At 53.5% G+C, this 26,493-nt stretch overlaps 3 protein-coding genes across 31 annotated transcripts in view; 2 read left to right on the top strand and 1 right to left on the bottom strand.

Annotated features, from left to right (window-relative positions):
- Nucleotides 1-22,558, bottom strand: part of SLC7A7 (solute carrier family 7 member 7) — a 58,896-nt gene extending 36,338 nt beyond the window's left edge. For 9 of the 27 annotated variants that reach the window (XR_014808818.1, XR_014808811.1, XR_014808803.1 and 6 more), the window contains exons 1-3: nt 22,383-22,558; nt 18,488-18,666; nt 699-818 (exon numbers count right to left, since the gene is read on the bottom strand). The gene's annotated coding sequence lies outside the window, so the exon portion shown is untranslated. Of the gene's footprint in view, nt 1-698; nt 844-1,049; nt 1,132-2,393; nt 3,018-3,485; nt 3,613-18,487; nt 18,667-22,382 lie in introns of those variants that run through there. The other 18 variants (XR_014808815.1, XR_014808806.1, XR_014808807.1 and 15 more) reach the window with 6 other exon arrangements.
- On the top strand, nt 7,459-11,625 carry MRPL52 (mitochondrial ribosomal protein L52). 2 transcript variants are annotated; one of them, XM_005666270.4, is made up of 5 exons: nt 7,459-7,508; nt 7,614-7,671; nt 7,750-7,817; nt 10,184-10,248; nt 11,053-11,227. In XM_005666270.4, the coding sequence occupies exons 1-5, from the start codon at nt 7,481-7,483 to the stop codon at nt 11,203-11,205; spliced, it is 372 nt and encodes a 123-aa protein (XP_005666327.1). In that variant the 5' UTR covers nt 7,459-7,480; the 3' UTR covers nt 11,206-11,227. The 2 variants fall into 2 exon arrangements, with proteins under 2 accessions (XP_005666327.1, NP_001172080.1); NM_001185151.1 differs by having other exon boundaries at nt 7,460-7,508; nt 7,611-7,671; nt 11,053-11,625.
- Nucleotides 13,151-24,571, top strand: MMP14 (matrix metallopeptidase 14). Of its 2 annotated transcripts, none has more exons than XM_084966746.1 (10): nt 13,151-13,527; nt 17,874-18,022; nt 18,273-18,395; nt 18,748-19,055; nt 19,871-20,036; nt 20,574-20,730; nt 20,896-21,034; nt 21,166-21,316; nt 21,791-21,906; nt 22,546-24,571. In XM_084966746.1, the coding sequence occupies exons 1-10, from the start codon at nt 13,426-13,428 to the stop codon at nt 22,875-22,877; spliced, it is 1,743 nt and encodes a 580-aa protein (XP_084822872.1). In that variant the 5' UTR covers nt 13,151-13,425; the 3' UTR covers nt 22,878-24,571.
- The last annotated feature ends 1,922 nt before the right edge of the window (nt 24,572-26,493 follow it).

Here is a 26,493-nt window from a genome sequence, read left to right as displayed (position 1 = left end):
CACCCCGTGTCTTTGCCATGTGAGGCACATTCATCTCTGAGGTCCTAGTGGAGATTTCAGGACAACACACTCTTCCTATAGGAGAAGTTTCACATACAGGGAACCCAGAGAGCAGGGCCCCCAGCAGGCAGTGCTGGGCACAACAGCCAGTGAAGCCCCTTGCCTGGACCCCACCCGTGAATGACAAAACCAAAACACTCTTCCTCCAGGAACCAGTGCATATGTCAGGGTTTTGGTTCCTCAGTTAAGCTCAGGGAGCTAAGGTGAAAAGATGCTTTCTCCCTGAGACACCCAGTCCTGCCTTTCTGGCTCCAGCCAGGCTGTGCCGCCTCCCCTAACAACGGAAACAGAAAACAGACGCACTCTGCTCCGGCTGGACCCCCCCCATCTCCCCAAGCTGGAAACTCAGCTCCTCCCTCCCCAATTCTCCATTTGTTTTCCTATATTTCACTATGGCTATGACAGTCCCTTAAAAGGCGGGGGCGGGAGCAAGAAAGATAGAAATTGTTTACTTCTGTGGCCAGGGGTTTCCACTAACGTAGAAAGGCTGAAGTCTCTGGGCAGAGGCTCTGCCTGGGGAGGGCAAGAGCTAAGAAACAAGACACTCTAGGGTCTCCCGGTTCAGCCAAATCTCAGGATTCACTCCATCCTCCAGCATGTCCCCTCTCGCCCATTGTCCCTCCTCTCCCATCTCTTACCTGTCCTGGGACCTTAGGGCAGGTGCGAGGAGGAGGAGCTACCAGCGCTCAGGAGGAGGGGCAGGTGCGGGAAGGGGAACCCCGGGGTGAGTCTTGAGCTCCAGCAGCTAGACGTTGACTCTGAGGAGCAGAAAAGGCAGAGGGTGACGACGGGGACCGAAATGGAAAACAGGAAAACACATGTGTGACTCTGGCCGGCAGCGGGGAGGGGCGAGGGGACGGCTTGGAGCTGGGATTGCCGGTTCAGACCCAGAGGACCTCGACGCCAGCCGCCTCCAGGCACCTTCTCCACTCAGAGCTTCAGCCCCTCCTCTCCGCTACTTCAGCCCCTGAACTTCCTGGTTGTCTTACATTCACTGAGCTCTCAAGTTCTCCCAGCGATCTAGGCTCTGCGGTGCTCTCTGGCTGAGCTTTACCACGCTCCTCCCCCCTCATTCCATGCCCTGTTCATCTCCTACTTACATACTATCCGCGGCCCTGGGGAGGGCATAGGATCCATGGGGAGGGCGCTGACACTCTATGGTCCTATCTCAAGAGCCTCAGTGCCATTTCAGTCTCCCTGTAAGGCAATTGGTGCCAAAGAAGGCCCGTAGGGGTGGGGGTAGGCAGAGCCATGCACACGCGGGAACGCTAGGCGAGCCGGTTCACATCTCAGGTCCCCGACTGCTTCAGGTGATATGTATGTTGCCAGGTAAGAGGTGGGCAAGTGGACCAGAGCAAGCCCTGGCACCCTGCAAGATTATGAGTGGGTACCCCCCTCAAGTCAGGATTATTTAAATATCTATTGATTGAATACCCATTTTCTCAGAATAAAGACTAAAATCCATAAGCCTCATTCTTTTTACTCAACTCAAAGAGCTTATCTCAAGACTTCATTACAAGTGAAATTTACTGAAGCAGACCGGTTCTTGGGAGGCATATCAAGTCATTTTAAATGTAGACAATAGCATAAATCTCAGGGAGTGGCACTTTACAGTGTGGTGCATTTTCAGAATTCCAGCTGTGATCACTGCCTTTAGGCAATATCAGCTGGCTGGTCTAGGGGCTAATCCTGCAGTTTGTCTGTACCTGCGTGTTGCAGAATTATTCCAGAGACAGGTAGCCTAGGTCAGCAGTGGTCAAGGATTCTGTCAGTGGAGGGGAGCCAACTTACAATTCACCAAGAGACACAGACAGAAATCAGAGTTCATTGGCTCCAAACGTCTGAATTACTCCAAGGATAATTTAGTGCCCTTTTAGACCAGGCTGCTTGCCCAGCTGGCCTGCCCCTTAATCCCACTCTGGGCTCAGGTCCAAGTTGTAAATGAGTGAAGTCCTACGAAGACAACCCTAGAGCTGCCCCTGTGGGCCCTGGTCCCTGCTCCCCCTCCCTCCACTCCAGCCACACCAGCCTCCTGGCTGTTGGCCATACAATCATGCTCCCTCCCACCTCAGGGCTTTTGCAGGTACTGTTCCCACTGCCTGGAACATTCCTTCCCACTGATACTGTTCATTCCCTCGCGCCCTCCATTCAGGTCTGTGCTCCAAGCCACTTATGAGAGACCCTTCCTGAGGAGTCTCTGAAAACTAATTTCTTCCCAATCACCATCCTTCTCACCAAGTCAGACTTTTCCTCAAAGGCACTGACTACCACCTGGAATATGTTGCTTTGTCACCTCCCCCACTAGAATGCAGAACCACCAGAGCTTTACTTACTTCTATTCCCAGTGCAGGACATGTAGACAGTCCAAAAAAATAAAAATAAAAATGTTTGCCCAAAGAATAAATGAATGAGCAATGCCCTTTCTCCTAAAGTAATTTCCCGGTTGGGCTCTAGTTTTGCCATGAACTTGCCCACAGGCCCACTTCGCTGCTGCTCTGGCTCCCAAACAACTGAGTATTTGGGGTTATTTATTCTTTTTAGAGAGAAGGGGTTGAAGGGAAGGGGAAGAGTAGAGTTTTCAGTTTTACCAGGAGGCCTGGAATGGTTTGAAAGGGACTTTCTGCTTCATTAATAGAAAAACAAAAACAAAAGGCCCCTCATCTAGCTCGACTTCTCCGGATCGGAAGCTGCTGTGCCCCACACCCGGGCTCGGGCTCGGGTGACCAGTCTGGGTGCGTCAAGAGCAAGGTGCGAAGGGATGAAAGGGCAGAGGTGGCGAAGGCAGAGGGTGGCGAGCGCTCAGGTTCACACAAATGCAGGTGGGTTCGAGGAAGGGGGAACCGCAAACCCTGCTGCGTGAACTCTTCCCAGAACAGCCCCCTCCGCTGCAATCCTCCCTGCTCCGCGTGGCCTCCCTGCCCCCGCCCAGCGCAGCGTTCACCTTTGCCCCCTGCCCCCTCCGTCGTTCCCCCCGCCCCCGCCGCCGCCTAGATCTCCCAGCCCGGCCCCCGACGTCGTCCCCGCGGTTCCCAGTTATTTCCCTCTTTCTCTCGACCACGGATTCCGTGTCTGCAGCCAGAAGATCTCGCCTTTCCAACTCCGACCCAGCCACCGCCTGTCCCCAAAGCCCCTCTGGAGAGCTCGGTAGCCCCCGAAGTCTAGATCTGGCTGCGGAGGCCGAGGCGGGCTCTGCCCTGGGAGATCAGAACCCCGTCTCGCCCGGATCCCGTCACTCCCTCCACCTGGCCAAGCGGCCTCTGCCCCTCCCCAGGCTCCGGGAAACTCTAGGTGAGGGGGGTTGTGATGGGTGTAGACGAAAATCGCAATGGTCTCAGAACCGAGAGGCCCCGCAACCCACTCCCCAGTCCTGTCCTCGCTCAGGCACAGCTGCGCCGCCCTTGGCAAATGAAAATGACCGTGGATACCCTTAGATGCGTCCTCCGCCCCGGGAACGCTCAGCTTCCTCTTCCCTCCCTCCCAATCCAGCACGAGCTGGCGGCCCGACGGGTCTGGGCGAGGGCCCCGAACCCTGGCAACCCCGCCTCCAGCCCCGAGACGCTCTCGGCTGAAACTCTGAAGGGACTCTGGACCGCAAAGCCCCATGGGGGAGGGGAGGGAGCGGCGCCAGCTTGGAGCCAGGAGAGGGGTCTCCCGGAAGGGCACCACAGCTCTCCGCCCCCTCAGGGAAGCTGTTGCATCAGCTTCCAGATCCCAAATTAAAGAAAGTGGTCTCCAACGGGCTGGGAAGGTGTCATGCCAAAGGGCTGCCGCCAGGAGGCAGCACTTAACAAAAAATGTTCAGGCTGAGGGTGCCCGCGAGACTGGAGTCCCCACTGCAGCTTTCATCTGAAGAGTCTTAGCTGAAGCGTGGACCCAATAAAAGAGGGAGTTGCTGGGCTAATTCAAGGAGGGGGATCTGGAAATGTTTCACCACATTTTGAAACTAAAAGATGACTTGTAAGCAATACAGTTTCCTATTTAGACCTTGCTGTGTCTACAACGCTGTCCCGCTCTGGCCCCTTTTAAAGCCACTCTGCAGAGATTCGCAGAGAACCCCCCCCATCTTCAAGATCAGCCTGGTGGAAAGGGACACCGCTTCAGAGAAGTCCCAGCTTTCGGGGCAAGAAAAAAAGAATGTAGCCCGAGGTCATAATTTACCTATCTTGAAGCTGTGTCATTTAACGCAGAATTTAGCCCTTACTGATTGAACAGGGATTTGACAGCCATGAGAAAAGAAAAGGAATATGTTACAATAAATTATGTAAGTAATAAGGAAATAATATGCAAAGCAGTGTGTTGTGTGAGTGGGTGGTTTATAGCTGTCAGTTCCCACAGTTCTTGCATGAAGTGACAGTGATTTGAGGTGACAGTGATTTGATCTTAAGCTGTCTTAAGGAGGAAGCTAATGAAGGAATGTGAAACAAGACACTTCCCAAATAGTTTGCTCTTCTTCAATCTTAGAATTTAGTCACAGTATGCAAAAAGGGGAAGAGGTTGCAAAATGAGGGGGAATTAGCTCCCTAGAGTCAGCTTTACTTACCATCTTTCTCCAATGTCATCATTATTCATCACAACGGTTTTAAAAGCACTGAATTTCCTAGGGCACTTGTACAAAAATTACCATATACAGACCTGACAGCAGGGCATTTGAATAAACACGCTGGACAAAAACATGAGTGGATTACAAAATATTAAAGCCAAACACAGGCCATGATGCCCTTGAGAGGCAAAGGAGTTTAAGAGAGGAAAGACATGAAGCTCCGTTTCCTGATGCTTCCCACCTTTGCCGGATGAAATCCAGAGGATGAAAGACATTTAGCTAGGGGATGATGAAGCTGCTTTCCTGTGGCTTAGAGTCTGATGAAGTCATTGAGAAGTGCTGTCCCTGTGCCAGACCCCATCCCCCGCAACAGTGTTCCATGAGGTCCCTGAGAATGCTGATGATGTTAGCTGTCAGCACTAGTATTCCCTCTCTCTCTCCCTCTCAAAATCCTAACCCATATTTCCTGCTATTTGCAACCCATCGATTGTCCCCCTGCCACATCACTCTAACCACGTCAAAGGCTGAACTTGATTTCCTTCCAAAGACCTTTCGCCTCCCAGATTTCCCAGTTTTCCAGATCAAGCTTCCCTTTCTGCCCCAAAGTCCTCAGCTCTGGTTCCTTGACTCCCACAGCTATTAAATTGGTGCATATGTTCACTTCTGCATGTGGAGTTCCTATTGTCCACATTATTAGTTCACCTTAAAGCATGTGGCCTTTTTTATGATTTTGCACCCACAGTGTGTGTGAACTACTAGAAGATAGAAGTGTTGCTGGTTCAACTCCTTTACATAGTATTGGTGGTAGTGCCAGCCTGTCATCTTCCTGTCGATCTTGAATGTTGACACTGAGGTTTTGTTTTTTTTTTCCCAGCCCTTGGCTTCTCCTGCTTTATTCTCCAACTGTAAATTATGTAATGGGATTGCAGCACTGTCTGCTTCAGCTGTCCATCTCAGAACCAGCCAAAGCCACATGGAGCCTGGCTTGGGAAAGCTGTTACTCAGTCATTATTGCAACTGTAACACAATAAATCTACAGCCACATTTTGATTCAATTTCCTGATCTCTGAAAATTGCAAGCAATCTGTAAGGTGACTGCTTCCTAGACTATCTTATCCACTTTACAGGTTTATGAAAATTTATATAGAAGTGTTTTGATAACTGAAAATTAAAGCTACAAATGTAAAATGGTATTTGTATTCTATTGTCTTACTTCTCTTGCTTAGTTTTTTGGGACCATCCATTGGCATATAGCCAAGTTCTTTTATTCCCATCTTTTCTAGGTCAGCCCTCCTCTATTGCCATTCTTATTGTTATCAAAACAGCTGCTTTTACTTCTTAAACCAGGATCCACCCTTCCCCTCTTTCAAAGCACAGTTGAGAGCCACCTCCTGTGGAAAAACCTCCCAGTCTTACAGGAGGAAATGATAAACTTCCAGATAGGCCATTACACCACTCCTTCAAGTTTGCCCAGTCAGCAGTGTCTAGTCTAGTCCTACAGTAACGGCCACTTTTGTAGGAGTTCCACCATTTATAAAGCACTTTCACTTACCTTATCATTATTAAAATGTTTTCATAAATGTGGTATAATAAGCTTTTTTTCAATGAAGAAATTAAAGATAAAGGACTTCCCAAAAGCAAGTACAGGCATACCTCAGAGATAATTCATGTTCTGTTCCAGACCAGCACGGTAAAGCAAATACCAAGATAAAGTGTGTCCCACGAATTTTTTACTTTCCTAGTATATGTAAAAATTATATTCACACTATACTGTAGTCTATTAAGGGTGCAATAGCATTATGTCTAAAAAAAAGGATATACCTTAAAAATACTTCATTGCTAAAAAAGGCCAAAACAATTACAACAGTAATGTCAAAGATCACTGATCACAGACACCATAACAAATATTATAATGCCAAAGCTGAAAATACTCAAGAATTACCAAAATGTAACACAGAGACAGGAAGTGAGCTGTTGGAAAATCTGGCATGGATAGACTTGCTCTATGCAAGGCTGCTACAAACCTTCAATTTGTACAAAATGCATTACCTGCAAAGCACAGTAAAATGAAGTATGTCTGTGAGTGATTCTTTTTTTGTTTAAAAGGAGAGAGGAAGCCACGGATCTGGGTTGGCCACTTACTACCTACCTCACAAGGTTTTTACAGGCTTATATTAGACAATGGTGGTGGAAGCTCTTAAAAAAACGAAATGGGATCTTAGCTCTTCCTCAAGAAAACCTTGACTGCCTACTCTGGATCAAGTTCTCATCATATACTCACAAACAACTCCTACTTCCCTTCCCAGCACTCATCTCAGCTGTAATACTACAGCAATGTGTGTAATTGATAATTGTCATCTCTCTCTAGACTAGGAGCTCTATCCTAATAGCGACTTCTGCTTTGCTCTCCATAGACTCTCCTGCACGGAAGGAATACAGTGCTTGTCACACATAAACTCTTCAATATTGTTTCATAAATAAGTGAGAACTGAAACCTAGATTTGAGTCTTAGGCTGGGGAAAATGTTACAGTGATGCTAGAAGACAGAATGAGGTCACGTGAATGTCACTCAACTGAGAAATGAGAATAAATTTCAAAGGACTAGAGATCCCCAGGGGCGACGAAGGGCGTTTCCAAAGGACAGTTCAGAACGGCTCAGTCTGGAAGGACGCGACTTCCACCAAAGTTGTAGCCACCACTGAGGATTCACACGACGCCTAAAAAACCGGGGAGGCAGCTTTATCCCTCTATTCCGTACGGCGAGCCAAGATGGCGGGGCCCGTGATTGAAAACCAGATTCAAGATGGCTACTTCCGGCTTCCCCCGCAGCGTCCCGCGTGGCCATCGAGGCCACGCCCATTTCCGGCTCTGCGCCTCAGCATGGCTGCTTGGGGTATATTGCTATCTAGTAAGTGTGTATAGGGTAGGTGGCTCGGGAGCTTGCAGGGATGGGACGGGACCCCTGAGTTGGCCGCACAGTCGCTCTTCCAACTCTGTCCTCTGTTCCCAGCAGGTGTCCGGAGGCTGCACTGCGGAACGGCGGCTCAGGCGGGCAGCCAGTGGCGACTCCAGTGAGTGCCGGTCTGGGGGGCTCTGGGGTGGACCAGAAGCTGAACTTAGTCCTCACCGGGCTGTTTTTCTCCACCCAGGCAGGGCTTTGCTGCCAACCCCTCTGGCTACGGACCTCTTACGGAGCTCCCAGACTGGTCTTACGCGGGTGAGCACTAATCAGGCTAATTCTACTTCAGAGGAAACGCCTCTGGACGGAGTTGGGGGAGGTGTCACGGTGGGGGTGTGTCTGAGCCGACCACGTATTGAGTTTTTTTTTTCCTTTAACTTTTATTGGGGTGTCGTTAAATGTATTGAACTTTATCTTTGCAGTGGGGACGGGGTGCGGGGGGGGAGAAACCCTGTCGTTTGTTTTGGAAATTAAACTACCGTCTATGGAAAGTAAAACTAGACAGGATCTTCTTGGCTTTGGGGGATAAGCAGAAGATAATTCTGATTTGGGACGTCCTGGGGGAGTGACAAGACTTTACGCTGGTCAAAGAGGAATATGGTTTTTTCTAAGTTACCAAGAACCGCTCTTCTGTGTGGTGAATACATTGTTGAGAATTTGTTACCAAGCTCAAGGAGAGCTCTTTGAAAGGCTGCCTAAATGAGCATCTCAGAGAGAAGTGCAAAAGGGCGAGCACAGAGGATGGTGAGCTCCCTTAGGAAAAGTTTCTCCCTTTACGTTAAAAAAAAAAAAGAAAAAAGAATCCTAGAAAGGAAAGCCCTTACAAAAGTTGAAGCCTCTCTCCACTCTCTTGGGACTCCAGTTCACAGGTGGGAAAATTGATGCCTACAGAAGTATTGCTAGGGAGCACACAGCTAGGTAGTAGCAAAGACAGGAGTAGAACTGGGCAAAGGCCAGGCCCCCTTCAGCAGCACAGAGACTTGAGTATTGGATTCTGTAGGAGTATAAAACCTGCTCAATCAAATACTTTGTGACAGAGGAGGATGGTGAAGATTGTTTTCCTACTTTTTTTTTTTTTCTCTTTTTTTGGCTGCCCCATGGCATATGGAGTTCCCAGGCCAGGGATCAGATCCACACCACAGATCCTTTAACCTGGGCCAGGGACTGAACCTGTGTCCTGGTGCCACAGAGATGCTGCCTATCCCACTGTGCCATAGTAAGAATTCCTCTACCTGGTGTTTACTGCAGGAAGCCTAGGATCTCTCTGAAGTAGTATGGAATATTGGAAAGCCTGAAACTGATTCTTAATCCAGGCTTCTCTACTTGTTAACTTTGTGGTCTTACACAAATTACTTACTTGTATCTCAGTTTCTACATTTGTTAAACAAGAATACCTATCTCAGATGGTTCTTGTAAGGATAAAATGAAATAACCAACGTAAAGCACCTAATATACACAGTACTGGTTTCCTTTCCTGATAAATAATCTCTTATTTGTCTTGGCTTTAGACTTTTGGGCAGAGTTTTCACTCTCTTTCTTTGTAGAAAGTAAAAGTATTTTAATCTCTATTATAAACTACTTGAGGCCACATACTGCATCTTTTCAGCAAGTCAGCAGATATTTATGGAATTGTTATTATGTGCCAACACTATACTACCGTGAAAGGAAGGGATATAGTCCCTGATCCCAAGGAACTTAAAGTCCAGCTGGAAAAACAAAGCATGGACATTTTAAAAATTAAGCAATAGGAGTTCCCGTCGTGGCACAGTGGTTAACAAATCCGACTAGGAACCATGAGGTTGCAGGTTCAATCCCTGGTCTTGCTCAGTGGGTTAAGGATCCGGCGTTGCCGTGAGCTGTGGTGTAGGTTGCAGAGGTGGCTCGGATCCAGCGTTGCTGTGGCTCTGGCGTAGGCCAGCGGCTACAGTTCCGATTAGACCTCTAGCCTGGGAACCTCCATATGCCACAGGAGCGGCCCTAGAAAAGGCAAAAAGACAAAAAAAAAAAAAAAAAAAACATTTAGTAATAATATTTCAGTGCTCTGCCCCTTTCCAGAAGGACCCAAGATGATGAAAGGAAGCTGAAAACAATCAATAGTACAATAAATGTCTCCAAACAAATAGGTGAATATTAAGTGATGGATATGCACATCTTTAAGAAGAGAGAGCTCATTGAGTTAAAGGGGTTAGTGAAGGACTTCTGGGACAGATAGGGCTTGAGGTGGGCCTAAGGAAGAGAATTTGGCCAGAAGAAAATGAAAAGAGCGTGTTTCGCTATGGAGTGAAGTAGAATTCAGCAAGGTGAGTAGGACAGTAATCAGATTGCTTGAGTGGAGGGTTTCTGAAGATCAAACGAGATTCAGCACCACAGAGGACCTTGAATTCCAAGCTAATGAGGAGTGAGTAAAATAGAGTAGGAAGAAGGGGGAGCGTGTTCTTGGTGGTTCTGGCACACCTCCCCCTTGAAGACAAGGGAAGTGTTCTAGGGGAATTAAGCTACAATGGGTGTGAAATGGAAGAGCCAAGCTTGGGGACTGGTTCTTCCTTCTTTCATGTCACAGCCATTTTCCCAGGGTGCTGCAGGCCATCTCTAACACTTGCCTTTTCTCTCCCTTCTATCTGCAGATGGCCGCCCTGCTCCTCCAATGAAAGGCCAGCTTCGAAGAAAAGCACAAAGGGAAAAGTTTGCAGTGAGTGGCTAGAACCCCAGCCGGGCAAACTGTGTGTAACTGGAGGGAGGAAAATATTTTTTTTCTTTTTTCTTTTTTTTTTTTTTTTTGGTTAGGGCCATACCTGTGGCATATGGAGGTTCCCAGGCCAGGGGTCAGATTGGAGCTGCAGCTCCCGGCCTATGCCACAGCCACAGCCATGTGGGATCCGAGCTGCATCTGCGACTTAACACCACAGCTCACAGCAATGCCAGATCCTGAACCCACTGAGCAAGGCCAGGGATTGAACCCATGTCCTCTTGGATACTAGTCAGATTCGTTACTGCTGAGCCACAATGGGAACTCAGGGGGAGAAAATTTAAATCGTAATTTGTTGTTTTTGTTTTTGTTTTGGCTGTACCTGAAGCATGTGGAAGTTCCCTGGCCAGGGATCGAACCCATGCCACAGCAGCGACTCGAGCCTCTGCAGTGACAATGCCTGAGCCTTAACTTGCTGCACAAGAGAACTCTAGTAGTAATTTGTTTTGCGCTATGTTGGCATCTAACACCTACCCCTCACTCCAAAGTTTTATCAGCCAAAGGTTTTAACAGGACTGTGAGAAGGGAGGATAGCATGGGGCACTCTTAGGGCAGGAACCAGTGGTAGACACACATTTTGCTGCCTTCCTCCTGCTTCCCAGCCCAGGACCTGGTTCCACCCCTTCCCCAGTCAGCGGTGTCATATTCCAGCTGAAACCTCTGACTTTGATCTGTGTGAATGGAAGGATATACGGTGCAGAGCTCAAGCCCCAGATGTTATCCACACTGTTTTCCTGTCTGTTTCAGAGACGAGTTGTACTGCTGTCACAGGAAATGGATGCTGGGTTACAGGCATGGCAGCTCAGGCAGCAGGAGAAGTTGCAGGAAGAAGAAGGCAAGCAGAAGAATGCTCTTAAATCCAAAGGGGCTCTACTTCAGAACCCACAACCAAGTCAATAAAAAGCAACTCCTGTCTCCCTTCCCCAGCCTGTGTCTGGCTTTCTTTTCCATCACCTAGACCCGGCCTCCCAGCCAGAGGAAAAACTTTATGCTCCCCATCTGTCTCCCGGGCAAAGGAGGAAAGACACCAAGAAGAACCGTCTGTAAGGTTACTGCCTAGAAGGGATGGCTCGGTGCCCCCACCCCCAGCTCCTTTCCAGTTCAAAGGAATCTTGCTCTGGGATATTTACCGCCTCTTTTTCAGGCCATGGGACTAGCCTAACTATGAGCTATAGCTCTGCGAAAACAAAAAAGGGGCAACAAACGAAAAAGGGGCAACATTTTTCCTGCTTTTAGCCAGGGACCCAAGCCTTTTAACAGCCCATATACAGCTCAGGCTGCATGCAGTTACACATTTAATAAATGTTTTGATGAAAAAGGCTTTCCTAGCTGAGACCTACTTCTTGGCAAGCAATTGGTATCTGTTTTCCTAAACTTAAGATACATGGCCCTGGAGGATCGCCCCACTGGGAAGACTGACTCGGGGAAAAGCAGACGGGCATTGCTTGTTCTGCCGAAGAGTTGGATCCTGAGGTTTCTGTGGTTCTGACTGAATTCCAGAGGCCGGTTGGAGAGAGGCCTGCACTTCCTGACCCCCATTTGTATAGGGGAGCCCTGAGGTGCTTAGCCACCAAATAGTCACTGTGGACTAGGGCACCTCATAGCCACCGTATACTTCTTGCAAACCTGTTAGCTGCACAGGTCCCAGGGAAACCTTTCCTTGTATTGATCGTGGCTCCTCCCATGGAGTCTGGGGGAAATAGGACCTTTGCTCCAATACAATACAGAGCACTAGACTTTTCTTTCATTCTCCTGCCACAAATGTGATAGTTCCTGGGTCTCTGGGGTTTCTGAAACTTCCTACCTGACTTAATTTCGCCCAACCTCCATTATTCCTTCTTTTGCTGTCTTTCCCCCCACTACCTCCTTCCTCTCTCGCTGACCAATGCAATTCTTAGATCTTAGATTTCGCTGATGGTCGAGTTTTCGCTCTCCCACACTTTTCCTGCCTCTTTCGTTTTGCTTTTCCAGATCTAGCCCTCAGCCTCTTATCTGTCTCCCTTTCCCACCATCAGCTCTAGCCTGCCCTCCCCCTTCCCTGCAAACCTCCACCTTTTGTTCTCAGAGTCTCCTCAGCCTCTGGAGATTATACTTTTTAAGGGATTACCTCCTTTTCCGGGGTAGCGGGGGAACTGAACTCCTTAGTCCTGACTCCCATTCTCCCTTTTTCTAGCAATTTCACCAGACTCCGTTTGCCTTTCCCTAGATTCCATAGTCTTGCACTCCTTTCTTCCCTGGCCAGTCCTAATTTAAGGAACAGCAGATTACAAATGACAATAATAAAGAAGTGCATTTGTCTTTCTACAAGGACAGGATCCCCAGATCCAGTGTGGTGGTGGGATCTCTCAGTGGGTAGTTAGGTCTTGCTATTGTTGCTTTTAGGGGGGAGGGGGTTGGTCAGGGGAGGGACACAGGTGCTTGTCAAGAATAAGGGACAAAAATACGGTTGAGCCACAGGTCCCAGGAGACAACCCCTCAAATCAGGTCTCCTGGACGAGCAAGACCGCCCCCCGCCACCATCACGGACTCTGAGCTTCTTGTTTGCCCCAGCCACTGAGCCTCTCAGTACTTCCCACGGAGGTGAGACAAATGCTGAATACCAGAGGAATCAAGCCACCCAAAATATGCTTAGAGAGAGAAAGTCTCCCACATCCCGTCCCCTGAGTCCCTCCACAGTCCCCCGCTCTCGACTGTGGCCTCAACCCCTGCAGATGGCAGCCTCCACCACAGAAAGGCAACTTAGGGGTTTTTTTACCCGGCTCTTGGCTGTAATTGGATTCAGGCTGAAACAACCACGTCCGCACCGGGAAAGGAGGGCATAGGGGCGGGGGCGGAGGGAGGCTGTGGGAGAAGGGAGGGACCAGTGGAGAGAGCAAGAGAGAGGGCTCACGATCCAGTTCGCCCACTAAGCAGAAGAAAGATCAAAAAACGGAAAAGAGGGGACGAGCAAACAGGCGCTTTCAAGAACAAGCCCCTCATCTCCAAGAGGACAGCGCCCTAGGAACCCAAATTCAGTGCCTACCGAAGACAAAGGCTGCCCGAGGGAGCGGCGGCGCGACCCCGGGGCTTGGGCCCTGCCGCGGAGCCCGCACGGCCCGACTGCCTGGACGGTCGCGGACCATGTCTCCCGCCCCGCGACCCGTCCGCAGTCTGCTGCTCCCCCTGCTCACGCTCGCCTCCGCGCTCGCCTCCCTCAGCTCTGCCCAAAGCTTCAGCCCCGAAGTAAGTGAGCTCCTCGGGCCCTGCCCGGAGTTGCGCCCGCGGGGAGGCGAGCCCGGGGGTCTTCGGGGGAACAGCCCCCGGTCGGAGAGGAGGGCTCTCGGGGTCTCGGCCTGCAGGATCCCCCTTCCTTTCCTTTCCCTCCCCCTCTCCAAACTTCCAAGTCGATCCAACTTTTGCCTCCTCTCACCGATCCAACTTTTGCCCCCCCACCCCAGCCGCTGACTTTTTTTCCCCATTCCTTTCCCTGGAAGAACTTTCCAGCGGGGGCCCACTCCCCACCCCTCCCCAGTTCCCCTGGGCTCTGAGCTCAGCCCTGGAACCGGTCAGGAGCCTGATAAATATTTGGACTCGGCTCAGACCCCGCGCTGTCCCGGTTTCTTGTCATGTGCGAGAGTTTGTTGTTTCTCCAACTTTCCAGCTCTCCAGCGCTCTCCCGCCCGCGCTCGCCGGCGGCGCTCGGGCAGCCGGGGGGACTCGGAGACCGCGCCGTGCTGCCCCCGGCCCCCCACGCTGCGGCCGCCGCTGCCGCCTCCTGCCTCCGGGGCGGTCCCGGCCCTCCCCCGACGCCTCGGCAGCCAGGTGTGGTCGGGGGGTGGACAGCGGAGCGGCCCTGGCCCCCCTGCCACCCCCACCTCCACGAGAGAGCCCTCTGTGCCCCGGCCCGGAGCCCTGGCGTCGAGGGTCGCGGCACTGGCGCCCTGGCCCGAGTTTCTGGACACACAAAGCTCTCCTTGTGAGCCGGGGGCTTGGCCTGGCCGCCGCCTCCTCTCCCTGCTCCGCCATCGGCGCCTTTAGGCTCTTTTTGTTAATTGCTTTTCTGTGTCAGTTGCAGGGAGACTGGGGGTGTCGTACCGGGGAGCAGGGCCAGGCTCTGGCCCTAGGTGCCCGCACACGTCTCACAGACTGGGTTGCCCCCCACCCATTCCCCGACGCTGGCCCACCGGGCCCGGGAGGAAGCCGCGTGGGAGTTGTCTGAGGAAGTTTTTTCCTCTCTCTCTCTTTTATTTTGGGGTGAAGGTGGGAGACAGATTTGATCAGCTTCTTATTTTGGGCCATCCCAACCCACTCAGCACGGCCAGGGCCTGGGTGCGGTCGGGAGGGGCCGGGAAGGGCCTGAGCTGCAGAGCAGGGGGAAGGGATCTGGACTTGGCTTCCTCCCTCTTGGTCCCGGCCCTGGTCCCACCCCTGGAGGAAACATCTCCAGAAAGAACACACTCCCTCTGTCCTGAGGGGAAAAGTGTGGCCCTAGGAACGGGGTGACCTGGGAGAGTGAAAATCTGCCCAGGGGCTAAATCTGACACCATCCACAAGCAAGAGGCAACCTCTCCCCAGGCCTGGAGTCTTCCTCTGAGGCCTGAAGGGGAGAGCTCCGAACAAAAGGAGCCTGGGCATCTGGGGGGCTTCCCACTGCCAACTTCGCCTGCCCTGCTTTCCTTCCCTCCCCTGCCCCACTAGGTCCCCTAGGGGAGGGGCAGCAGCCCTGGCTCCGTTTTAAGTGGGTCATGGGCAGCCCCAGTGCCAGAACCACCATTTGCGTCTGGGCCATGAAGGATGGGAGGCAGAGGGAGGGAGGAGCAGACCCAGGGGCTGGGATCCAGGGCCCTCAGAAAAGCCAGAGAGTCCCCCAACCCGCTGCCCCCCAAGGACTCCTAGGCCAGGGGAGTCCCTGTCCTTGATTTTCCCCTAGGGCAATACCTTGCACCACTCAATTTTCAAGACAAAGCCAGCTGATTGAGTTCTCTGACCCAACAGAGTTGCTCCCTCTCCAGGCCAATCTGGACGAGAGCTGAGAGCTGGGGTGGCCTGGGCCTCAGGCAGCCAGCTCCCTCCCACCACCTCGAGTCTTGCACCAGCTCCTGGACAGCCCTCTCCTCCCGCTGGCCTGTTTGGCACTTGGCCCTTCCCCCACTCAGCCGCAGACACAAGAGTCCTCTCTTCTGTGGTTCCGACCTCATAGTCTCCTCTGTGGTTCTTGCTTTGCTTAGATCCTAGGCCTGGGAGGAGGAGAGGAATGGGGGCCCTTCCTTTCCAGGACTTGCAGCTCTCCTGACTCCAGAGAAGTCCCTTTCTTGACTAAGTCTCCACCTTCCTCTGCTGGATACAGGGTGGAGATTGTAGGTGTGAATATTTAGACCTGCCTACCTTCTTGAAAGTCTCATCAGGAAGCGGGGTTTATCCTAGAACTCCCCCCGGATGTGGATTCTCCCCATCTCTCTGCCACCCTCTATCCTGTCATCCTACCCTAGAAGTTTCCTCGGCTTTGCTCCCTGAGGGTTGAGAGGGCCTGACCTCAGTCTTCCAGCTCCAGCAGTGGGCTGCTCCCATCCTTTCTCAAAGCTGAAGCAGCTGCTCCCCCACCAGAGGTCATAAGCCTGGGGTGTGACTCCCCTCTAGGTAAGGCCAGGGGCAAAGGGAGTTTCCTGCATACTTGGGCACAGGCCACAGCAGGCCTCCTGCAGGCACTCACTGTGGCATCAGCCAGCACAGGTCAGGGCAAGTTTGGAGCTCCCAGGAGACCAGCCGAGGAGCAACGCACTCTGCTCTGCTCCCTTCTGGTATACCCGAGGTTAAACCTCGCTCCCCACCCCACCCCCACCACAGAGGAGGGGCTCCCAGAGCTGGGTGGTGCTAGGGTAGTTCTGGCCAGGCCTGTTGGCTGGGGAGAGGCTGTATTGTTTACATCTCGGGCCCTAACTCCCGTCATCAGCCATGGGGGATCACTTCCCAGAACCATGTTGCAATTCTTGCCCCTGCGGGCTCAGGTCCCCAGTCAGCTGCTCCTGAATCACCCCCAACCCCAATGCAAGAGCAGGACTCCACCACCAGGGCCTGGGCCTCGAGGTGACAGGCCACATGGAGAGCCGTCCTAATGACCTGGGGTAGGGGCACCCCTCTGCACCCCAAGCTCACATTGCAGGTAACCTGCAGCAAGCACCCTGAGGACTGCTTAAAAAAGACAAAGCAGACACAGCTCGGATCCCACGTTGCTGTGGCTCTGGTGTAGGCCGGTGGCTACAGCTTCAATTCAACCCCTAGCCTGGGAACCTCCATATGCCATGGGAGTGGCCCAAGAAATAGCTAAAAAGACAAAAAAAAAAAAAAAAAAAAATGCAAAGCTGGAGCACAGACTAGAGCGGTCCGGGTAATGTCTCCCCATAGGAGGATCCCAGCATGTTCGTATTCCATATATAACTTAGCTCATTTTACCTTCCAGGCTTTAGGAAAAGACTTCATTGTTCTTACAATAAAGGCTGACTTTTTCCTCAACAGGCCTATGCAGTGTGTGTGCCTTTCAATCAAACGCCAAAAACCTAACTTTAAAGCAATATGCCAGCCTTTATATTATGAACAATTCACAACATATCTGCAATAAACTATAGTCACTAAAATGCTAGCCCTGGAGTTCCCTTCGTGGCTCAGTGGTTAACAAACCCAACTAGGGTCATGACACAGGTTCGATCCCTGGCCTTGCTCAGCGGGTTAAGGATCCAGCGTTGCCATGAGCCGTGGTGTAGTTTGCAGACACGGCTCAGATCCCACATTGCTGTGGCTGTGGTGGAGGCCGGCAGCTGTAGATCTGATTCGACCCCTAGCCTGGGAACCTCTGTATGCTGTGGGTGCAGCCCTAAAAAGCAAAAATTAAATAAAATACTAACTCTAACCCTAACCACCAACCCAATCTCTCACTCCCTCTACCGAGAATCTCAAATGGGTCTTTAGGTCCCAAGCCCTAGGTTAGATGCTGTTTGGATGCAGATAGTGGCAGGATCCTGGATCACATCTCTGCCACCTCTAAAGACCCCAGCTTTCCCTATCAGCAGCCCTCCAGAGCCCTAGCTTCTTTTTGCCCTCCTTTTTGAAAAGATCTCAGCTGTAAAGATCCTGGAGGCACAGGCATACATGCCCCAGGAGGGCCTCTTGCCAGGCTCCAAAGTGGGGTCCCCTCAGCCTTCCCCCTCTCCACCCCCTGTAGGCACATCCTAGTCTCAGATGGGACATGCTGTATTTAGAAGAACACTGACGCAGAGGAGGAAAGCACTAGAAGCGATCTCAGCTCTGAGAAGACATCCTAGAACGCAATTAAACCACCAGGGCTCCCATCAAAAGATTTATAGCCAAAGCCCAGAGCTCTGGCTCCCCACCCCTCCAAAAGAATCCGCCATACTAGGGCCCGGGCCAGAGTTTGGATCCAGCCTGGGAGTTCCTCCAGACCTACTGCCAGAGCCAAGCTGGGAGCTTGTTGCCCTTTCCACACCAAGCCAAGGGTGCATTCCAGGTGCTGTGAGGAGGCAGAGGCTCCTCTTGGGCCAGGTGGGGATGCTCCAAGCCACATCCCTTCCCTACAGGCCTGGCTGCAGCAGTATGGCTACCTGCCCCCTGGGGACCTGCGTACCCACACACAGCGCTCGCCCCAGTCACTCTCAGCTGCCATTGCTGCCATGCAGAGGTTCTACGGTCTGCGAGTGACAGGCAAGGCTGATGCAGACACCATGAAGTAAGTGCTGGACCCCGGCAGGAATTCTGCCCAGCACCCACCGACATGACACTGAACACCAGAGAGGCTGCCACCCGAATGCCTACTTCCATCCCCATACCTTGTCCCCACAAGCTGATCCTGACCCTGCCCTGTTCCCTTGGACCTAGGACCTTGGCTCTTCCCCACACTGACTCCACACATTCCCCCTGAGACCTTTCTCTTTCATACACGCTCCTGACCACAATCCTCACCCCTCAACCCACCCCAGGGCCATGAGGCGCCCCCGCTGTGGTGTTCCAGACAAGTTCGGGGCTGAGATCAAGGCCAATGTTCGAAGGAAGCGCTATGCCATCCAGGGCCTCAAATGGCAGCATAACGAGATCACTTTCTGGTGAGTCCCACAGGCAAGTGACCTTTCTCACATCGGGTTACCCTTCCCTATTGGGGATGCTTAGAGACCCAGAGGCTCCCTGCCCTACTCACCCATGTTCCTGGGAAGCATCCTTGGGAGTAGGGAGGAAAACGGCTCTAATCCTGAAGCGAGGTGCAGCCTATGGAGGGGACAACCCAAAGCCAGAAAGCCTTCAATTCCTGGGGCAGAGGCATCGTGAAGTGGCAGGAAGAGCCGGTCAGACAAAGGTGGCTGGGCGGTTCAGGCGGACCTGGGAGAGCAGAGGAAAGGAGAGTTTGCCCCTTGTTATCCTAACACATTCCCATCCTCTCCCCACGTGGCGGGACCGCAGCATCCAGAACTACACCCCCAAGGTGGGCGAATATGCCACATTCGAGGCCATCCGCAAGGCGTTCCGCGTGTGGGAGAGTGCCACGCCGCTGCGCTTCCGAGAGGTACCCTATGCCTACATCCGTGAGGGCCACGAGAAGCAGGCGGACATCATGATCTTCTTTGCTGAAGGTTTCCATGGTGACAGCACGCCTTTCGATGGCGAGGGTGGCTTCCTGGCCCATGCCTACTTCCCAGGCCCCAACATTGGAGGAGACACGCACTTTGACTCTGCCGAACCCTGGACTGTCCGGAATGAGGATCTGAATGGTGAGCAAGGTGGCCCGGAGACTCCTCCCTGGGAGAGTTGAGAGTCATTTGTGTGGGGGTTCTTCTGCCTCCTCCCCAAACCTCAGACCTCCAAATCTTTGGGGAGGACCACAAAGATCCCCCAGTCTGACTTCCAGTGAAAGCAGGAATCCTGTTTTGAGCTTTTTACATCTGATCCTATCTCTTGCCCAGTAATTGACTTCCCAGTCAAGGATATCAGAGCATCTGCATCACCCACATTTCCAGGCAAATGTCATATCCAGCTTTTGGGAGAAGCAGAGGCCCAGATAAGGCCTTGGGGTTTGTTTTGTTTTGTTTTGTTGCTTTTTAGGGCCACACCTTGGGCATATGGAAGTTCCCAGGCTAGAGGTTGAATTGGAGCTGCAGCTGCCAGCCTACACCACAGCCACAGCCACACTGGATCCGAGCCGTGTCCACAACCTACACCACAGCTCACGGCAATGCCAGATCCTTAACCCACTGGGCGAGGCCAGGGATCGAACCTGCGTACTCAAGGATACTAGTGGAATTTGTTTCCACTGAGCTACGACAGGAACTCCCTCGGCTTCACCTTTTAACACAGTTCTTGCTGGGATGAGGATCTGCCCCCAGAGCACTGTCACCTCTACCCAGAACAGTTGTTGAATCGCTTTGTGCCTCATCTGCCAAAAATGTGGCTGGGACTCAGGGTTTGGTCACTCTGGGTAGAAACATAGCCAGCCGGCTTCCGGTGTGAACCTGAAGCTTCTGATGGGGAAGCAGGGAGTCTGAGGGAAGGGACCCAGGCTGCCATCCTAACCGCCCCACCCCTCCAGGGAATGACATCTTTCTGGTGGCTGTGCATGAGCTGGGCCATGCCCTGGGCCTTGAGCACTCCAATGACCCCTCGGCCATCATGGCACCCTTTTACCAGTGGATGGACACAGAGAATTTTGTGCTACCCGATGATGACCGCCGGGGCATCCAGCAACTTTATGGCAAGTAATCTCTGCCCACATCTGCTCTTTATCCGCTCCTGTTCTCTCTGGCCTGTGCATTTTCCCCTCCCTCATGCCCGACGGTCTCCCCCCAGCCCCCCAACTAACCCTGCCACCACCCTCTCCTGTCATTGTTGGGTTTTTTTTAGGGCAGCACCCACGGCATATGGAGGTTCCCAGGCTAGGGGTCCAATCGGAGCTGTAGCCGCCAGCCTATGCCAGAGCCACAGCAACGCCAGACCTGAGATGCGTCTGCCACCTATACCACAGCTCACGGTAACGCCAGATCCTTAACCTACTGAGTGGGGCCAGGGATCAAGCCCGAGTCCTCATGGATACTAGTTGGGTTCATTACCGCTGAGCCACGATGGGAACTCCCCCAACTCCTGCTTTTGGTTCCACTTTCCCAGCTGATTTCTTCAGCCTCCCCCAAAAGGACCATCCTCACCTTTCCAAAGGTGTGGTCTGCCCATATGTCTGTCCTTTCCTCCAACTCTGCCACCAAATCTGAAGTGCCCCTCGTATTCTCTGCTCCAGGAAGTGAGTCAGGGTTTCCCACCAAGATGCCTCCTCAACCCAGGACCACCTCCAAGCCCTCTGTTCCTGATAAGCCCAAAAACCCCACCTATGGGCCCAACATCTGTGATGGGAACTTTGACACCGTGGCCATGCTCCGAGGGGAGATGTTTGTTTTCAAGGTGAGTGGAACAAATGGGCTGGAATTAGAGGTGAAAGGGCTCTGTGACCAGGTGGCTGGGTGCAAACAGCAGCAGGAGGACTAAATACTAAACCTGAGCCTGTGGGGGCGCGATGGGGACTGAGCTGGAGGACTAAGCTACAAAGCGTGATAAACTGCCTCCCAGGAACGCTGGTTCTGGCGGGTGAGGAAAAACCAGGTGATGGATGGATACCCCATGCCCATCGGCCAGTTCTGGCGGGGCCTGCCAGCATCCATCAACACTGCCTACGAGAGGAAAGACGGCAAATTCGTCTTCTTCAAAGGTAACCTGACGTTCTGCCGTAGTCTTTGGGTGTGGGCAGGGTCTCCCTGGTGGAGCGGATTCCACTTGACTCCTCCAAAGACTCTAGAGCCCAGCTGGAACCCAGGTCCCGCCCTTCCCTCTCCCCACCAGGAGACAAGCACTGGGTGTTTGATGAAGCTTCCCTGGAGCCTGGCTACCCCAAGCACATTAAGGAGCTGGGCCGAGGACTGCCTACTGACAAGATTGATGCTGCTCTCTTCTGGATGCCCAACGGAAAGACCTATTTCTTCCGGGGAAACAAGTAAGACCTCAGCCTCTCGGCCGCAGGCCTTCCCCCTCAGACTGAACCACCAGCTTCCTTCCATTCTGGAGGAAGACCCACTTCCCCCTGAGGTGCTTCCCTGGGGAAAGAGCTGGCTGAGCCTCTGCTGTGACCTAGCAACGGGCAGCCTCCACTGGGTGCTGAATGAGTGGGATATGACCGGGTCACCATTTCAGACCTGGTCATTTGACGCCTCCTGCCCCCAACACCGTGCCTCCGCCCCAGCTGCCCGGCACTGTCATTAAGGGCTGCTGGTGGCTCCTTGCAGCCTGGGCCCTCCCTTCCACCCCCACCTTCCGCTGCTTTCAGCTGTAGGCCCTCATTACTCCAAACCCCTGTCCCCCACCCTGTCCGCAGCACCCCCAGCTCACTGCTGAATTCAGTCTCAGGTCCCACGCCCCTCAGAGGACACGCCCAGGGTCCAACCACTTCCTTTCCTATCCTGTCCTCCAGGTACTACCGTTTCAACGAGGAGCTCAGGGCAGTGGACAGCGAGTACCCCAAAAACATCAAAGTCTGGGAAGGAATCCCTGAGTCTCCCAGGGGGTCATTCATGGGCAGCGATGAAGGTGAGAGGGGCACAGGAGGTGTCTGAGAGGGGAGGATTGGGACAGGGAGTTGAGAAAGAGCAGGAAGGGAGTTCCCATCGTGGCTCAGCAGAAACAATCTGACTAGCATCCACGAGGATGCAAGTTCGATCCCTGGCCTCACTCAGAGGGTTAAGGATCCGACGTTGCCATGAGCTGTGGTGTAGGTCACAGACCTTGCTCGACTCCTGCGTTGCTGTGGTTATGGTGTAGGCCGGTGGCTGCAGCTCCGATTCGATCCCTAGCCTGGGAACCTCCATGTGCCGCAGGTGCGGCCCTAAAAAAAAAAAGAAAAGAAAAGAGAAGAAAGAAAGAACAGGAGGAGAGATGGAGAGCATTGGATAGAAAATAATGATGAGTAGAGGGGAGCCCTTGCCATGGGCCAGGCATGGCTAAGTGCTCTCCACGCTTCAGATCCCTTAATCCCCAGCCCTCTCTCAACTCAGTGCTAGAATTACCTGGTTTTAAACAGCTGAGGAAACTGATGCTCAGAAAGATGAAGAGATTAACTCATCTGGCTGGTCCCCTGATGGATTTCCTAATGCTCTTCTCTCTTTGGCCCGTCTCTGGACGCTGCCCCCACCTCCTGTCTTCCGTGCCGCCTTTTCGCTGACCCCGCAGTCTTCACTTACTTCTACAAGGGGAACAAATACTGGAAGTTCAACAACCAGAAGCTGAAGGTCGAGCCGGGCTACCCCAAGTCAGCCCTGCGGGACTGGATGGGCTGCCCGTCGGGGGGCCGGCCGGATGAGGGGACTGAGGAGGAGACAGAGGTGATCATCATTGAGGTGGACGAGGAAGGCAGCGGGGCAGTGAGCGCGGCCGCCGTGGTGCTGCCCGTGCTGCTGCTGCTCCTGGTGCTGGCTGTGGGCCTCGCCGTCTTCTTCTTCCGACGCCACGGGACCCCCAAGCGACTGCTCTATTGCCAGCGCTCCCTGCTGGACAAGGTCTGACCCCCACTGCCGCCCGCCCACTCCTACCACGAGAACTTTGTCTCTGAAGGCCAGTGGCAGCAGGTGGTGGTGGGTGGGCTGCTCCCAGCCGTCCCGAGCCCCCTCCCAACCCCCCCCACCTCCCTTCTTCTCTGTCCCATGACTGGCCTGTCCCACCCTCCACGCTGGCATCGCTTCTTCCCTAGATGAGTCCCCTGGGGGCTGAGCGGCCCCTGCCCCTCAGGGGCCCCCCCGTGGCTTGGTGTGTGTTCAGCCCCATCTGAATGTCTTAGGCTCTGCACTTGAAGGCAGGACCCTCGGACCTCGCTGGTAAAGGTCAAGTGGGGTCACCTGCTCCTTTTCCATTCCCTGACACACCTTTAACCTCTGAACTCTGACCTCAGGAGGCTCTGGGCACTCCCACCCCACAAGCCCCCAGGTGTTCCCAATTGACAGCCTCCCACCACTCTTTCTGGCGAAAAGAAATCTATTCCCCTTGTGCGGGAGACTCTGGGGGAGTGACAGGGTGGGGGCTGCACTAAGACCTTGGGAGGAAAGCTCAGAGAGGGTCAGTCCTCTCCACAAAGATCTGCCTCTACCCCACCTGCCCCCGAGAACTTCCTCGGAAGGAGCCTGAGCCATTAAGGACTAAACTGGGGCTGCAGAAACTCTTGACAGCCCTACCCTCCCAAATGTTAGCCTCCAATGGGGACGTCAAGGTTGGAAGAGCTGAGGCCAGGGGGTGCAGCTCCCCAGGGTGGAGCCCAGGATGGTGACTTGGCCCGGAGCCCTGGGGGGGAGACTGGAAGCCGTGGAGAGAACCTTGCTCAAACACAGGCAGCTGGGGTAGGGACCCAGGGGCAGAGCAGTCAGAGGGAACAGGACAGGACCAAAAAGTGAACCAGGGAGGTGCGGCGGGAGTGGACGGCTAGGGGCCGGGCTGGCCAGGCCAGCAGGCAGGGCGTCAGGGTGGGCTGTGGTACCAGGAGGGCTTGTTTTCTGGGCGCTCTCAGGAAGGGCCCGAGAAAGGCACACCTGCTCCTGTGTGGTGCCATTTTGCTTCTATCAGACAGCAGGGAGGAGAAGGCAGGGAGCCAGAAAAAGGAGCAGCGAGGGCACACGTCCTGGGACTGGGGACTGGGGACCGAAGTGAGAGCAACCACCTAGTTAGGGAGCCGAGGATCAGCCAGGCTGCGTGATGGGGCTGGCAGGCGCCGGGGCGTTTCGGTCAGGTGAGCCCCTCCCTTCCCGATCCTCCTACTGCTCAGCCCATCCTACAGGTGTCCTGCCCCCCTTCCCACCCAGCCCACCCATTTGAAGTCTCCTTCGGCCACCGAAGGTGGTTATGGTACTGGAGACTTGGGAGAGTGAGAGACCCTGGGGACAGGGGTGGGGGGGGCAGCGAAGGGAGAGGGATGTCAGGGGTCGGGGGCAGGGGGGTGGGAGGAATGAGGTGAACGGTGCTGGCAATTCGGCTAAATTGTCTTGTTTGGGTTTTTTGTTTTGTTTAATGTATATTTTTATTATAATTATTATATATGAATTCCCTTCAAATCGTTCCTTTTTGTTAACAAGGGGGATAGGGAGGGGTGGGGGTGGGGGGGCAGAGGCATCCGACCCCAGGAACCTGCAGGGCGGGGCTGGGTCAGTGCCCTCTAAGGACATTTTTGACCTTGTTCATCCTTTCCACGAAGAATAAACAGTGTTTCACATTCTCTGTGTGGCTGCAATTTGTGTGCCTTGGGATGTGGCTACGAGGGGAATGGAAAGCAGGAGGGCCATGCAGTGTTTTCTGTGAGGTGGGTTTTTGGTATTTTTCATAAAGGAATATGTTTACTCTTTTTTTTTTTTTTTGCTTTCCTTTTTTGGGCTGCACCCGTGGCATATGGAGGTTCCCAGGCTAGGGGTCGAATTGGAGCTGTAGCCTCTGGCCTATGCCAGAGCCACAGCAACACCAGATCCGAACCTCATCTGCAACCTACACCAGAGCTCACAGCAACGCCGGATCCTTAACCCACTGAGCGAGGCCAGGGATCAAACCCTCAACCTCAACGAATTACAGATTCGTTAACTGCTGCGCCGTGACAGGAACTCCTTGAATCTGTTCACTCTTGATGGACAAAAGGGATGCAGGGCCCAGAGCTGGGGAGGCGGGCACACTCCGGGGGGCCAGGGGAGTGGTCCACAGAGCCCGCTAGCTGCTCTCTCCCAACCTGGCCTAAGAGGCTACCTTTGAGGACCAGGACTTCAGAGGCAAGAGGAAGTGGCCAAGCTGAGGCCGCTCGGAAAATCTTCCTAAATTGCGAGACCCTGTCGTGTGATTTAGCCGCAGACCCTGGGTTTCGTCAGGCCTCATGCGGCCTGCTGGGGGATTTCCCTGTCACAGTCAGCCTCAGGCTGGGGGACAGGCCCTTCACCCCGGCCCTCAGGACCTCAGCCTCTCCCCGGTCCAGAGCTCCTCTTCAGGGCCAGAAGCCACAGAAAGGAAAAGAAGGGGTTGCCCCATAGGCAGTTAGGAGCGGCAAAACAGGGGTCTCCCCCCAGAGGCCCAGAAGAGGTGAGGATGGTTGGGTTGGAAGGGCGGAATGACAGGGCTTTGTCTCCTCTTTCCTTCAAAACTGCTGCCCCAGACACAGTTCCTGGGCTGTTGACCCACTCTTTCTCCAAACCAGCCTGGAGGGAGGAATCCTTCAGCTGCTGAGTCAGCTCAGCTGGAGGGGAGCAGCCCTCTTTCTTCCCTCCTTCCCTTCCTGCCTCAGTCCAGCCCTCCCCGGGCTGCAGCCCAGGCCCCCTCCAGGGCCTGCCTCCAAGAGCCCTGGCCCCACCTAAGCCAGGCGTTCTGTCCAGCTGCTATTCAGGGCTGACTCGTGTGATTGCTTTGGCAGAAGGGGTACCCCACCTTCCTGCCAGCCAGGAACCCTGACCCTACGCCTGGCCTCCTGTGCCTCTCCTGCCAACAGCTGTTTGGCACAGCCTGTGCGTCTCAGTGGAGTTGGACACCACCTCCCTGCCACCCTCACTGGAGAGGATGGGGACCCTGAGAATTCAGGGGCATCTGGGGGCAGTGGGGCCAGTGCGTGTGGCAAGGAGCTCAAAGATGAGCTCATGGCCCCTTTGTGTTTTTGTGGCCCACATCTGGAGGCAATTACAGATGTTATCCAGTGGGAGTTCTGCAAAACACAGCTGGAGCCAGCGGAGGAGCATGGGGAGGGGGGACCGCCAGAGGGGAGAAGAGGGGGAGCCTAGGGCTCCCGCGGCTGGAGTGTGGTTTCCCCATCACGAGGAAATTGTTTGGCCCTGATTCTGGAATCACAAGATGCTCTCTGAAGCCAAGGGGGAGAGATGGGAATGGAGGACCAGAGACAAAGGGGGAAGAGGTAGAAGAGGCTTCCCAAGCAGAGAGAATTGCGGGGTGGAGGCTGCAAGGTCCCGTGCTTCTGACGAGCCTCAGGCCTGAGGGATCCAGCCCAGGGAAACTGCCCCAGGACCCCACTGGGCCCCAACTGAGCAAACCAGCAGGTCAGGCTGGGGCGAGGGGCGATCAGAGGGCCCTGGGGCTCCTGAGAGACCTGCAAACACTGCTTTCGCTGGCCCTACCCTGCTTTGTCCATTGGGCCTGACCCAGTTTCTATGGTTC

Source organism: Sus scrofa, chromosome 7 (assembly GCF_054392235.1).
Source record: "Sus scrofa isolate SSC_HxYL_T2T_F1_AM1 chromosome 7, Sscrofa_HxYL_maternal_Yorkshire_Landrace_v2.0, whole genome shotgun sequence".
Classification (NCBI taxonomy): Eukaryota; Metazoa; Chordata; class Mammalia; order Artiodactyla; family Suidae; genus Sus; species Sus scrofa.
This window is presented reverse-complemented; position numbering and strand designations above follow the sequence as displayed.